Below are 14,789 nucleotides of genomic sequence, written 5' to 3'. Positions count from 1 at the left end.
AATGAGCTGCATGCAGAGACTCCCCAGAGCACGGGGCTACCTCTGGTGCCTGAGACAGACCACTGCCAGGCACTGGCAGGAGGACATGCACCGGGGCGTCCAGCTGTGCCACAAGCCAGGCCCTGTTTGAGACTCCGCCGCAGCTGAGTCTGGGCAAGCCCGCTGCAGGGAGAGGAAGCTTGGGACAGCGTGTGAACGCATTTCCCATGGACAGGTTTACATGTGCTAACCAGCCCCTCATCTTAAGAGGTGCAATTCAGTCCACTTCACCTGGGTCCCTGCACCACCACAGGGATGAATTCCCACCAGCCAGGGGGTGAGAGTTACCCAGGCCCTTGAGGCCAAAATCCTCCCTTTTCCCTCCCTCTCAGAAAGAGACGGATGCTAATATGTCCTTCTGAGCAAGCCAGAGTGACAGGGAGAGAAGGTTCCCCTAGCCTGGGCTGCCCTACAGCCTGGCCCTGCCTTCCAGGCTGGGGACGTGTTCCCAGATCCAGGAAAGCTTTGATGCTACCGTTAATAGGCAGATTTACAGACATTTGTGACAAGGCATCTGGCTCTACCCCACCCCCCCACTTACGAACCCACCGTTTGCACAGGGCTGAGGGGCTGGCCCTCGCTCTCTCTCATCTGGGCTGGGGCACAATAGGTACCGGGGAAGCTGGGGGAGCCCCTATGGCCAGATCCACAAAGGTAGTTCAGCTTCTAACTTCCACTGATTTCAAGGGAATGTAGGAGCCTAAATACCTCTGAGGACCTGGGCCTAAATTCACACCAAGCAGCTGGTTCTGTCTTCCTCAGTCCGTTCAGTTCCCAAGTCCAGCTGTGCTTTTCTTCTGTTTGCTGACGACTGGACAGTGTCAGGCAAATTCACAAACAACAGCTGTTTCCGGGAAAGCATTTGCTCTGTGTTTGTGCAGAAACCACACCTTAGCCACCTGTTTCTGCCATCAGGTGGCCATTTAGCCTGCAATCAAGACTGAAAGTTCAGAGACCAGCTCCTCATCTGGTGGAACCTGGCAGTGACATCAGCGGAGTTTGGAGAGTTTACACCAGGTGACCATAGATCCCAACCATTGCAAACCCCAAGAGCTTTCCAGTGTCTCCGGAACCTGCAGAGGTCAGGACACTCTTATTACAGGACAGAAGTTTCCTCTCCTGAAAACTTTACAGTCTGAGAACCTAAACCTGCAAACACATCCACGGACTTAAACAGCCGGATCTGTTTGGTTCTAGATTCCTCACCGGAATCCCAACAGACAAAGTTTGAGGGACATGGTGTGAAGTGACTGAGAGGTGACAGTTTGTATTTTTGGGTAGCACCCAGAAGCATCAGCTGAGCTGGGGCCCCCAGTGGGGTGAGTGCTGCACAGACATGAGGCCTTGCAGTTCAAGGGCCAGTGAGTTGTTCCTGAGCAGCGCCCAGGGCTTGGTTTGGGAAATCTGCCTCTCCCGAAAATCCCCAATGGAAACGCGGCTCCCTGCAGGGCTGCCTTTGCGTTCGCTTCTCTGATCTGTGCCACAGTTAGGGAGGCTAGAAGGGCAAGGACAAAACTCAATGACAGCTTTCGGGGGCTGGGCTGGGGCTGGGGCTGGGGCTGGGGCTGCGGCTGGAACAGCTCTGCCTTAGCGAGGATCGTTTTGGTACCTCCTCCCTGTACCCGTCAGATTTGCCTGGCGTCCCCTTGGGGCTCTCGGCACCTCTTGGGCAGTCCAGGCTCCTGCTGGCCGCCGGCCGGGGTGGGTCCGTCTGTGCCTGCCAGTGGGGTACTGTCCTGGCAGCTCTGCTGGACATGAGCCCAGGCTCCCCCGCCTGCTCCAGAGCAGGGACTGGCTCTGGGGGCACCCAGCGCGGAGGGGCCTGCTCGCCGGGGCGCTGCCATCCCACACACTGGTCGTTATTTCATCACCAGGGACCTGCCCCGGAGTCCCGCTCTCGGCTGCCCAGGAGCCCGCTGGGAGCGGGATGCCCTGCGCAGGGGGCGCTGGAAGACGCCTCGGGGGACGCGCCAGAGCGGAGCTCACCCACCCCCGGCACAGGGCGCTTCGCGGGGCCCCTCCCGGCGGGGCAGGGCGGCGAGTCCCGCCTCCCGGGGCGGCGGAGCCTCCTCACCTGCGGGGCGGGGCGCTGGGAGCGGCCGCACCTGCCCGGCCGGCACTAAGCGCTGCAGCGCGCACGGAGCGGAGCGGAGCGACCCTCGGTCCGCACCGACCTGCCGCCTCCTGCCCCATGGGGCCGCCGCGGGGCCGCCTGTCCGGGCTCTGCCTCCTGCTGCTGCTGCAGGTACCGGGGCTGGGGCGCGGGGAGCCGCGGGGCCGGACTGCGCCCGCCAGCTCCGCTCGGCAAGGGAGAGACCGGGGCTCACTGCTGGGGGGGCTCTGCGGAGCCGCTTCCTGGGGCACCCGGCTGGCCCCCCTTAGCCTCCCACGCTCCCCTTTGTAAGGGCAACTCCCACCCCGGCTGCCCCCCATTCTCCTCCTGCCCCCACCCTGGCTGTCCCCTACCCCCCCTTCTGCCCCCACTCCCACTCTGTAAGGGCAGCACCCACCCCGGCTGCCCCCTCCTGCCCCCACCCCCACTGTGTAAGGGCTCCCCCCTCTCCTGCCCCTACCCCCACTGTGTAAGGGCAGACCCACCCTGGCTGCTCCCCTCCTGCCCCCACCCCAGCTGCCCCCACCTCCACTGTGTAAGGGCAGCTCCCACCCTGGCTGCCCCCCTACCCCCTCCTGCCCCCACCCCCACTGTGCAAGGGCAGCTCCCATCCTGGCTGCCTTGCTGCCACCCACTTTGTTAGGGCAGTACCCCCTGCAGTGTGTCCCCCACACGCTGCCTCCGGGACACCCCTTGGGGCGGCAGTGGCCAGCATTGTGTGCCATAGCCAGGCCCTGACTCCAGAGTTCAGGGCATGTTGGACTCTCTGGGTCTCCGTTCCTGGGCTGGGAGTCTCATGGGACAGGCTCTGTCGTGAGGCTGCTGGCTTGTAACATAGACAGGGGCGGCTCCAGGCCCCAGCACACCAAGTGCATGCTTGGGGTGGCATGCCGCGGGAGACGCTCTGCCGGTCACCGGGAGGGTGGAAGGCAGCTCTGATGGACCTCTCGCAGGCGTGCCTGTGGAGGGTCTGCTGGTCCCACAGCTCTGGTGGACCTCCCGCAGGTCCCGTGGCTCCGGCAGACTGTCTGCAGGCACGTCTGGGGGAGGTCCACCAGAGCCGTGGGATTAGCAGAGCTCCCCCACGGCGTGCCACCGTGCTTGGGACGGCGAAATGGCTAGAGCCGCCTCTGGACATGGACTTTCTCCCTGGAGCCTAGTGCTCCTGCTTCATCTGGATTCGGGCCATGCAGAGGGCAGAGGAGGGCTGAGGTTGCAGGTGGGAATTTCCTTCTAGACAGGGGGATGCTCTGGGGGACATACTGCTTGTGACCTGTCCCAGGTGCCAGATACAGATCCCCTGGGGGCTTGGGAGATTTGGGACCCATTCCTTCTGGATCCTCCAGAGTAGAACTCTCTAGGCAGGATTTTCGGGGGTCAGCACGATGGGGTTTAAGGGAAATCACTGACAGGGCCAGGCCAGAATGTGTGAATTACTAATGCTTATTTCTTGGGAATCAGGCTGGCCAGTGGTTTTGTGAAGAGGTGTCGCAGTGCCAGCCAGGTTTCGGCTCAGAGAGCTACACCTTCCCTGTCTCCCGGTGGGATCTGGAAACTGGCCGAGTGCTGGGCAAAGGTAAGGTGACTTCTCAGCTCCTTGAATGCTCCACTCGAGGCAGGTGTTCTCATCTTCTGTCTTAGGGCAGCTCTCGCCTTCATACAGAGACCATTTCCCTTGGCTGCTGTGTTTGTCATCATGCAGACTGTTCCTGATCATAGGTTCATAGAGTTTAAGGCCAGAAGGGACCATTGTGCTCATCCCGTCTGCCCACCGCAATAACCTGGCCCATGGGACTGCCTCAAATTAATCCCTGTTTGGCTGTTTTTCTAGTTCAATTTGGATGTAAAAATGGCTGGTGCTGGAGAAGCCACCAGATAACACCCTTACAGCAGGGACCACTGATAGGGACAAGTCCAGTTAGGAAAGAATGTATTGTATTAGCAGCTGGGAAAAGGGAGAACTGTGGAGATATGGCTGGTCAGAAGACCGCAGTTTGCTTTATGGCTTTGAGCCTCGTGCTGTAACAGTGGCTGAAGTTATGGACTAGGCCAGTAAATGTTTCTCAGTGGCTCTTGCTCCTGACATGAAAGTGTTAACAAGCAGAGAGGCTCACTGAAATCTGCCCTTTCCCCTCGAGCTATGGAAGGCGTAAGGCAAGCTGAAAGCAGACTTGTTCTAACTAGCGTCTTTGGGTGTGTGGCTTGTGTTTATTCACTGACAATCTGTCTTCAAAGCTTTTCACTATCATCCCTGTGCCTGGCAGCAGGAATGCCCATTTCCTGCTCTTCTTACTGAAGTTTCGGTATTATAAGTAGGTAATCTGTTTGGCCTTTGACGTTGTGTAAATAAGGAAATTATTACTTACTTATTAATTAATTACTTAAATGGGGGACTTAGTTTTGGTTTGGCTATAAATAGCTGGTTCTCAGGCATGACCAACAAAATCAAAGCAGATAATCTGTCTACAGGGCTGTGGTCTCTTGGACTGTATGGTTTTAGGGGGAGGGACCCTTCCACAGCTGTCTGTAAAACACCTCGCACTAGACAAGTCGTAATTGCTAGCCTCTGGATGGTAGCATGTCCAGCAAACGCAGCGCCTCTGTCCTCTCTGAGCCTGTTGATAGGTTAAGTGTGCCCTGCCCCCCGCCCTCAGATGGAGCTTTGGTTCTCTTGGCGAGTGCAAGCTGGAGCTGAACTGCCTTGTGTCGTGCATGCGTTCTGGGGTCTCGACTGCGTCAGATGCCTCTGACTTATCTCAGAGAGAATGAATAGTTCTTTGTTCATTGTAGCTCCCGCTAATAGACTAGGTGTTTTGGAGGCACCTCAAATCCACATCTGTAAACCAAAAACCATCTGCCTAAAGCAGAGTTTGAGTCGCAGGTGTATCAGTGGTGTCTGGTTCCATCTCTTGCTACACATCACGCTTCCTTTACAAATGTGCTGCACCTCTCAAACATCCAAACCTGGCCTCTGGGAGTAGACCTAGCCGCTACACCCATCGCCTCCTCCAGTCAACGCTGCCCACTCTAACTTAGTGTCATCCCAGGAAACTTGCAAAATCAGAAGATCAAATTAGAAGGAGACCACAAGTTCCACTTCCTCTTCATGGGTCTCCAGAAGAGACAATTCCCCTCAACCCACCTCAGTCCCACTTAAACCCACTTCCTCACTCCCATGTCTCAGTGTTGACAACAAGTGCCCAAAGATGAGCTGAAGAAGGAGAGTTTGTCCAGGTGGCAATTCCCAGTGCGGGCTGTGACAGAGCCAAGACATTGGTTCCCTAACATCATCAAAGATCTGACAGCCTTTAAATCTGACTTCTCGAGCTTCTGCTAAGTGACATTGGAGATAAAATTCCCATGCTCAGCATTCTGTGAAGAATGAGCTGGTGCAGAGGAACCGTCAGTACTTAGCTGCCTTTGTTCTGATGTCCTGGAGTTGGCTGGTGGCTTTTTTTGCTGGCTACTATGGAACAAAGGAAAGCTGATTTTGTGTGTGACTGGTACTAAGAGTTGTGAGGTGTCTAGTGTCACAACTTTGGCTCATGACTGCACCATCCCTGGAAATGCCTCTTTTATAACTGGAAGAATGGTTGGTGAGAAGCCATTGTCTAAACTTCTTATCAAGAAGACAAACTGTTGCTTGGGGTCTCCTCCAGCCTGCATCTAGCTTCCTCCTGGCTTGTGAGGAGCAATGTGTAGCCATGCCAGGAAGTGGGCTGTGGGGGGAGAATCAGCTCTGGCTAGGGGTCAAACCCTTTGAAGAGCATGGTGAAAGGCAACATACTGGAGACTTTGATGGGGCATTTGGAACAGTGGGGGCCAGTGTGACCACTGCACTTTTAAGGTGCCAGATGTCGTGTGGGGCAGAGTTCTTTTGTAGCTGAGCCCAAGAATGAGCTGGTGTTGGGCAGAGCTTAGGACCCACTTTATTTTTGCTGTTGTGATCTAGTCTAGATGTGACTGTTGTGCATCCCGGTCTAAACATACCTGTCTGTTCAGCATGGTTGTAAAATCAAGCCCCGTTCCTTTGCCCCTCACCTGTATGCAGGGGTGGCTCCAGGCCCCAGCATGCCAAGCGCATGCTTGGGGTGGCAAGCTGCGGGGGGTGCTCTGCTGGCACTGTGAGGGAGGCAGGCAGGCTGCCCTCGGCGACTTGCCTGTGGAGGGTCCACTGGTCCCGCGTCTTTGGTGGACTTCCCGCAGGCGTGCCTGTGGAGGGTCCGCCGAAGCCACAGGACAAGTGGACCCTCCGCAGGCAAGCTGCCGAAGGCTGCCTGCCTGGCGTGCTTGGGGCGGCAAAATGCCTAGAGCTTCCCTTGCCTGTATGGTGCCCTCTTGAATAGCTTCAGCAAGTGTTCCTGCCCCTACTAGGGGCACTTGTTATGGCAAAGTTGGTAGGCACTGGGGCAGAGCCTATGCCCATAGGGAAGGCCTGGGAGCAATGCTCCCTTTTTCTCTTTGTGTTTGTGAAGTAGACAGAGGAAGGACAGGTGGGTCTCGCATGAGCAGCCAGCCCAGCAGGGTAGTGCCCTGTCAGAAAGGCTGGTAGCTCCTGTGTTCGGGTGACTCGCTGGGTGTTGGGATCCCACTGAAGTTCCCAGGACTGCTCTGTTGTTTTTTGACAGGGTTGCTATGGAAATGCTGTGTACTTGTGGTTAATGGTTGATAGGGTTTCACTTGTAGGTCGGCAGCCTTTGGAAAGACAGGCATGCTCGGACCTAGTGCCAGCGGTGGGAAATTCTATCCCTTGGGTGAGTAGTTGAGGACCGGGAGAAACTCCTGGTAGCTCCTCCTGCTGAGTGAGGTCTTCAGAGGTCCTGCACCGTTGGGCCCCTGGAGCCTGGCAGACACAAGTTAGACTTTGCACCTCTGTTGTCATTGATAATTAGAAAAATTGCTTCACTCGTCCTCCCTCTCTGGGTCCCTCTGCCAAGTGCCCTGCTGCCAGTCTTGCCTGTGCTGGCGTGACAGGGTGGTTTGCCACTCGGCAGCCTGAGTCATCTTTCTGCAAAGCCACCCCGATCCCTCACGCTGGTGATAGCTGGAAATCCCCTTGTTCACTGCCATGTTCTGCTCCCAGGTTGGGGGAAGGGGAGATGAGAAATTGCTCTGGGCTTGTCCCCCTCCTTTCTCCCCTATCTCCAAGGCCCAGTATCGGAAAGGCCTGACGTCCTTGCTGCTTATTAGTAGAGGTCAAAAGCTTGAGCAAACAGGAAGGCCTTGCCCTGTGCCTAGGGGCTTGCTAGAGGCAGCATCTTGCCGGAGTTGTTGCTCTCCTGATTCCATAGCCAGTGGCAAGGAACAGAGTCCAGACCTGGGACTGGCAGCAAGAGCCATTCAGCAGGTTGTAATTCCCATCACAGGACACGTGGAGAAGGGTGATTCCTCATGTAACGGGATCTGAGGCCTTTCAGGGCTTTCTGGACTGTAACTCACACCTGCTGGAGGCAAAGCATGCAGCCTGCTGCTCCGTGCTCCTAGCAGTGTCTGCCACACAACACAAACCATTCCATTCTGCACTAGCTGAGGTGTCTGAGCCCTCTCCTGGGAGGCCCAAGCAGAGTCCTCTGCAGGGATCTGTCCTCCAGGTGAGAGGAGTGGATCACAGCAGCAGGGTCTGCATCACAGGAATGGCCACAGCTTCCTAGCCAGCGTAGATGGGAAAAGACTCCACAGATGGCAACCAGAATGTGGGACTCCCAGGGAGAGGTGGCTCCAAAGTAACCCTGATGCTGAATGCTGTTGGAAGGTTGATCTGTGCCTCTGACGGAGGGGGTCCCTGCCCAGTGGGGTCATGTCCCTCTCACAGTTCCGTGGTAGATCAGAGTTTAGCCCCGTGCCAGGGAGAGGAACGGGATCACTTGTATTTTCTGATGTTCTATATTAAACTGTCCACTACGCATTAAGTTCTGGTTTAAGGGCTTAGATGCCACAGGGATAGCTGTTTGATTGCAGTAAATTTGATCTAAAAGGCAGCCCTGGAATTGGAGGATGGTTGTCCTGAGCCAATGCTCCAGACAGCTAATCACGGCACTTCAAAGGGAATCAGCTGAGTCCTGTGACTGAAGCATGGGAGCTTTCCCCAGGCTGAGGAGTTGGGCTGTAATTAGGATGATTAGGGCGTGTGCACTTTCCAGCTGATTTGTTTGGGTAGGTTTCAGGACTCATTGAGCTTAGGAGAAAAAAACACCTGTTGTGATCATGACTGGAGACCTCAACCAGCCAGAGGTCTGGGGGTTCTTAACTGGCCATCCAATCTGTGCTTAAACACCTCTTCTCTGGAGGAAGTTGGGTGCCTACTCTAAACTTTCCCTAAAGATTTTATTGCATGATAAGGCCCTTTAAAGAGCCAATGAAAGAGTTTAATGGAGAAAGATGCAACTTCCTAAGAATGAATTGTAAAGAATAAATGCTGCTTGTCACATTATTCTTGCAGCAACCGTTGGCTAGAAACATTTATACAACATTTTGTAACTGCTCTGCCTGCTGAACTTCTCACATAAGGGGTGGCAGGTACTGGGATCAAACCATCTCTTTCTGAAGGACCTCAGTAGCATCTGCTGTTGAATTCAAAGGCAGGTGGTTACCCACTCTTTGGACCACAGCTGTTTCCAGCCGCTGCAAACTGGGCTGAAGATGCAGTGTGCTTAGTGGACTGAGCATAGGGCTAGGAGCCAGGAATTCCTGAGCTTTTAGCTCTGGCACTGACTCACTGGTGACCATGACAGGTGACTTCACCTCTGTGTCCCCAGGGTACAGAGGAGGAAATGGCATCATGGCCACAAGTGGAGGGAGAGGACTAGCTTGCGCAGCACTTTGGAACAGATTTTTCTGGCTGATCCTGCCCATCCCATTCTTGCAGACAGGAGGGGTCAAAATCTGGAATCCGGGGCGGGGTGACAGCTAATGGAGAAGGCAGCTGCTGCTTCTTTGGCCTGTTTTATTTATTTGTTAAGCGTATCTGGTAATAGGGTCTTGCTGACACCCTCTGCCCTTTTGGGGAGGGGGGCGCGGCTCTGTGGCTTGTGGCCTAAACTGTCCCGTGTGGCTGCTGGTGGCCAACTCCTGAATAGTGAATTCCTTGCTGACTAGCTTCTGGGGAGGCAGCAGCAGCACGACTCCCTCGCTGGCCTCCCTGCACCTTGGTTTTGTCCCCTTGGTAGCATGTGCTGCCCTATCCCCTTCGTTCCGTCTGTGTGCTTGTGTTGAGCTGGGACTGCCGCATCCAGAGCCTTGATCCCCGACCAGCGGCAAAGGCTGCCAGCGTAGGGCTTGGGGCTTTGGCCAGCTTCCCTGAGCTACCAACGTCCCCTCTTGGGTTGTCGCCTTTGGCAGCCTTGGTGAATTGTTCGCTTTGTACAGGTGATTTCGCACTGAATCACCTTTCAGGAGAAACTCTGTCTTGCCAGTCTGAAGTCGTGGTGAAACTTCAGTATGACATCAGGGGGCTGTCCGGCAGTAGGTGTTTCCATGGGAGAGGCGGGGTAGGAGTTCTGCCGTCCTGTTTGTCCCTGGGATCCATAAAAACTGATGAGTCTCTCTGGGCTCTCACTTCCTCCCACGACAGGGGGCTGCGTTTTGTGGAGGAGCGGCTGGATTTGGGAAAACACAGAGACAGGTTGTTGCTCAAACCTAGGGGCTGATTGTTTCGTCACTGCCTTTGCACCATCGACAAATAAACCCAGAACCCCTCCCTGACTCCAGTGTGGGAGGCGAGGGCTTGTTTGGCTAATCTGCAGCTCTAAGCCGCTTATCTGTTCAGGAGAGGTTGGCGCTTTACCGCCAGCGAATGACTCACCTCCACCTGCTTGGGAGACTGAGTCGGCTGAGTGATGTCATTGTTCCCTGCCCCAGCCTGAGCTGGAGCGAAAGTCTGCTCCTGCGTGGGTTGGACTAGGATGACCATATTAGGCACTGTGCTAAAGGCTAGCATGGCGTCCCCTCTCTGGGATCACAGCCGAGGTTAATATGACCCTGGGTCTCTGCTACCGATACGTGGGGCTGTAGCAAACAAGGACATCTCACAGCGTTGCTCCAGCTCTGTTGTGGGCCATTTACTTCCATGCCCTCTATATTGAATTCTGACACTGGTGTATTCCACTGTCCCTCTTCCCCCCCGCCATCCCCCCAGCTCAGGCAACAAGACTTGTTGAATTCAGACCTTTGCTCCTTCCAGCAAGGGTTGCCAGGCATCTGGTTTTCGACTGGAACGCTCGGTCAAAAAGGGACCCTGGTGGCTCTCTGACAGGGCCGTTAAAAGTCCGGTTGTGGCGCAGTGGTGCAGGCAGGCTCCCTGCCTGGATCCACGTGGCTCCTGGAAGCAGCGACAGGTCCCTCCAGCTCCTAGGCGCAGGAGCGGCCATGGGGGCTATGCGTGCTGCCCCTACTCCAAGCCTCGGCTCCGCAGCTCCCATTGGCCAGGAACCATGACCAATGGGAGCTTCAGGGGCAGTGCCTGTGGACAGGGGCAGCACGCGGAGCCCCCGTGGCCGCCCCTGTGCCAAGGAGCCAGAGGGACCTGTCGTTGCTTCTAGGAGCCACCTGAGGTAAACACTGCCTGGAGCCCCCTCCTGTACCCCAAACCTTCATCCCTGGCCCCCAGCTGGAGCCCTCACCCTCTCCCACACTCCAACCCCTGCCCCAGCCCAGAGCCTCCTGCTGCACCCAAAACTCCTCATCCCCGGCCTTATCCCAGAGCCCGAACCCCCAGCTGGGAGTCCTCACCCCCTCCTGCACCCCAAGCTCCTGCCCCAGGCCAGAGCCCCTTCCCGCACCCTGAACCCCTAATTTCTGGCCCCACTCCAGAGCCTGCACCCCCAGCCTGGAGCCCCTCCCTGTCCCCTGCCCCAGCCCAGTGAAAATTAGCTTGTGAGTGAGGGAGGGGGAGAGTTACTGTGGGGCCGGGTTTCAGGAAAGGGGGCAGGGCTGGGCCTCGGAGAAGGGGGCAGGGTAAGTGTGTTCAATTTTCTGCAAATAGAAAGTTGGTAACTCTGCTTTCAGCTCTTAAATGACAAATGATAAAACTCCAAAGCCTTCCAGAGCCGGTTACTCCTTTTAGCTGAGGCTTCAGAAAATCTTTGCTTTACGCAAGTGGGAGGAATCCTGAAGCCCTTGTTCATCAAACCCTTAGCATCCCACAGCCCTTGTGCCTCAGGTGCTCAGAAAGCCTTCCCAGTGTCCTGGGCACTCGGGGGCCTCCATCACTGTCCTATCGGTGCGCCTCAGGGTCCTCACACGCCTGGGAGGCAGGGCACTGCTGTTATCCTCATCGTACAGCACTAAGTGTCGTGCTCAAGGTCACACAGGAAATCTCTGGCAGAGCAGGGAATTGAACCTGGGTCTCCCGGATCTAGGCTAGTGCCAGCCTTTCTTCATACATCACACAGTGAGCAGTGATGGGTCTGGGCATCACCTCCTGTGTCCAAAGCTCCCGCAGGCAGGCCACACTGTGGCACCACGTGGCTGCTGAGATGGACTGAGGAAAGAACAAGGGGTCTCTCCAGGCTGCTCCGTTACTTTGGCAAAGGGCAGTAGGGACAGGGCGAGTATCGTGTGTGAAGGTCACACGCTGCCCAGTGGTAGGCTGGTGCTCTGTGCCATCGCCGTCCTTTCAAAGTAAGAATGTCTGCCCAAGCTCGGCCCTGCCAGGCCGCTGGAGGCTTGGGTGGTGGTTCATGGCGTGCCTGGGTTCTCGCTGGGCAGCCTATCGTAGGTATAAGTAGCTTTGCCTGTCTTGGTGCTTGTTCTGTCCTGGCTGGAGGAGATCAGGGGACTGGAGCAGTATTGTGCAAGGGCAGATTTTTTTAGGCCCATAACTGACTGTGCGTCATTTGCTAGTAGTTCTGCGTGGGCCAGAAGCCACTTTTCAGTGTCTGATATCTTGGCCTTTTGCTGTTTAAAGTTGATTATAATGTGGGTTAGTGCATCCCCCAGCTAGCCTAATGCAGCCATTTGTATGAACTGCTAATGCAGCAAATATTTTGCTTGTATCTTAAATTTTTTCATTTATCTATTTATTTTAGTCTACACAACCCTTCAGCTTTGCATCTGGCCCCAGCTCTTACTGAGAGCTGCTCAGTCTCTGCAGAGCTGAGTTACAGGAGTTTCGAACTGAGCTGCTCCATTCTGTGGCAAATTCTCTGTTTGTTCCCTGGGCGCCAGAGCAGGCAAGCGAGTTGGAGGGAAATGAACCTCAGTCCAGTGCCCTGACGATGCCTGGGTTGGGCTTCTGTGATGCAGGAGGATCGGTCCATAGCGCTTCCAAGCACCTGTCCTGTGGGAGGAGGAATCTGCATGGCCAGGGTACAAGTGAACGCTGCTGTGTGCTGCCTGGGTGTGGCTGGGCAGGAATGCACTTTCTTTCCAGCCAGGCTTCCTGGATAAACCGGTTTGGCAGCTGCTTCTCTCAAATTAGAAGAGAGTCAATCCGAGCTCCATTCAGACTGGCACCGGCACAGGGTGGTCCTCTCTCTTTTCTTGTGCTAAGGTGAGATTTTCTGCAGCACGCTCCCTGGGCACAGCCTCCTGGCCCAGAGCAGGGGTGCTGGGGAGCCAGTGTGCAGAGGGGAGGAGGAGAACATCTCGTCTGCTCTCTCTCTAGGAGTATGAGCAGCACTGACCCCCTCCAAAGGGGTGTCCCACTCCGTTCCCCTGGACTGGAGGAAAGGCCACTGCCACTATGATGCCTGGGCACTGTTCAGGGGTTGGCAGTCTAACTCTCCTCTTCGCCTGGGCCTGTATGACACTGAGCCTGGGCACTCTTCACCTCCAGGCTCTCCCTGCTCTGCAAATGGGGGGGACAGATGCCCAGCGAGCGAATCACCTGGCCAAGGGCACCCAGCCAGTCTGTAGCTGAGCCAGGAATGGAACCTTGCGCCCCGTCTCACTGGCATGGGGGTAGGAATGGGCAGAGTGAGGACATGGTCTCAAGCGGGAGGGCAACTCTGAGTCTTTGCCTAACGTGGCTGTTGCCTTAATTGTTCAAAGCATCTGCTGTCACCCAGAAGGTTTATTGCAGGAAGAACAGATGTGCGAGTCATTCTGAAACTGGATTGAAATGAAATGTAGGAACTTTTCTACTTAGCCTGTGATTTCAGTGTGGGGAAATCCTTCTTTCCCACCTCCCATCCCTCTTAAGGGTTTAAGACAGCCTTAAACACAGCCATAGACTAACTCAACTTTGCATTATGTGATGGAGAAAGTGGCAAGTGTCTCATTATTATAATGATCTTGCCTTTATATTGTGCTGGATCCCAGAGCTTTGCAAACTCTGTAGCATGAACTAAGAAGATTTCATACAGCTTTGATGAGCGTTCCCTAAAATGGAAACACTTTGGAAACAGCTATGAAAACAAATGAAAGGTGCTGCCGGCGGTAACTTACCAGTGACTCCCTGGGTCTATGACTGAGCCTGCCTCTGGAAAATCGGCATTTGAAATCTACAGAACTAATGTCTTGCTTTTTAGTCCGACTAGACTCTGTTCCAGATCAGTGTGGGGGACCCAGGAGATCATTCAACCCCATCATCTGAGGTTAAAAAAAAAAACACATACACACAACCTGGAGGGGATGCTGGCAATACAAAAACTCATGATTATTTTTCACATTGGAAAAATTCTTAACTGGACTGTTCTCTTCCTAGTTAGTGACTGTGTGAGTGCTCGTGACCAGGAGTGACAAAGGTATTAAATTATTAGGTCCGTTTAGCATCTCAGTGCTATGGAAACCCAATAAAATGTGTGCTAATTTGAGAGAGAATCCCTGGGCACGTCTCTGGAATGCAGCTACCTCTGAGTAAAGCGACCATGTCCTTGTCTCACCACCAGACAGTCCCAGCTCTTCAGAGGAGGTCTGGGCATCCCAGGATCTACTCCACCCTTTTCACTGGATTAAAATGTTTTTTATAACTGCAAAATGTTTGTTCAAGACCCTGCTGTACCCAGCAGAGTTTCCTCAGTTTGCCAGGAAGAAGCCGCATCGTGGAATGAGTGTTCAGTATGGTGAGCAGGGCATACATTAAATCTCCCTGCCTGGCTAGGAGGGTCCTCATCCAGGGGGCCCAACCAGCCACTTCTTCTACCAATGAGGAGGGCCTTCTGGGCTGCATCTTGGTGGTTACCAAATGCTGGAGGGAGAGTCTGAATGGCCAGAGTCCTCCAGGGTCCGAATCCCAGACTCCTGCTAGAGAATAGCCCTCGCCCTGCCTGTGGCCCTGCAGATGCAAATACAACGACACCCAGTGTGTGCGGGGGTGTCTGTCACGGAGTCACCGGGCGATACTCTGGAACTACTCCCCACAAAGCCAGGCAGGACTTTGGGGAGCCTCCTCTCCCTTGGAGCAGACTGTCTTCAGGGCAAGAAGCTCACACGTCTTCACCTCCTGGGTCTGACCTTGGAGCATTCAGCATCCTCTGCCCCTCCGTGCGCTTCCCACAGCGAGCCCACCCAGGTGGGGTCCTGGGGAAGCCACAGGGTCCTGCACCCCCACTTTGCAGTCAGACGTGACTCTCAGCCAGCCAGTAAAACAGAGGTTTATTCGATGACAGGAACAGGGTCTAAAACAGAGCTTGTAGATACAGCGAACCGGACCCCTCGGCCGGGTCCATTCTGGGGGGCAGTGAGCCAGACCCCCATA

At 55.1% G+C, this 14,789-nt stretch overlaps 1 protein-coding gene across 1 annotated transcript in view; it reads left to right on the top strand.

Annotated features, from left to right (window-relative positions):
• The first annotated feature begins 2,168 nt into the window (after nt 1-2,168).
• CDH1 (cadherin 1) overlaps nt 2,169-14,789 on the top strand; it is a 44,309-nt gene continuing 31,688 nt past the window's right edge. Inside the window, exons 1-2 of the mRNA XM_050922238.1 lie at nt 2,169-2,284; nt 3,614-3,728. Coding sequence (XP_050778195.1) covers nt 2,231-2,284; nt 3,614-3,728 — 169 coding nt within the window. The 5' untranslated portion in view covers nt 2,169-2,230. The remainder of the gene's footprint in view (nt 2,285-3,613; nt 3,729-14,789) is intronic.

This window comes from Gopherus flavomarginatus, chromosome 14 (genome assembly GCF_025201925.1).
Source record: "Gopherus flavomarginatus isolate rGopFla2 chromosome 14, rGopFla2.mat.asm, whole genome shotgun sequence".
In the NCBI taxonomy this organism is placed as follows: Eukaryota; Metazoa; Chordata; order Testudines; family Testudinidae; genus Gopherus; species Gopherus flavomarginatus.
The sequence above is the reverse complement of the archived record's forward strand: the minus strand, read 5'-3'. Positions and strand labels throughout refer to the sequence as shown.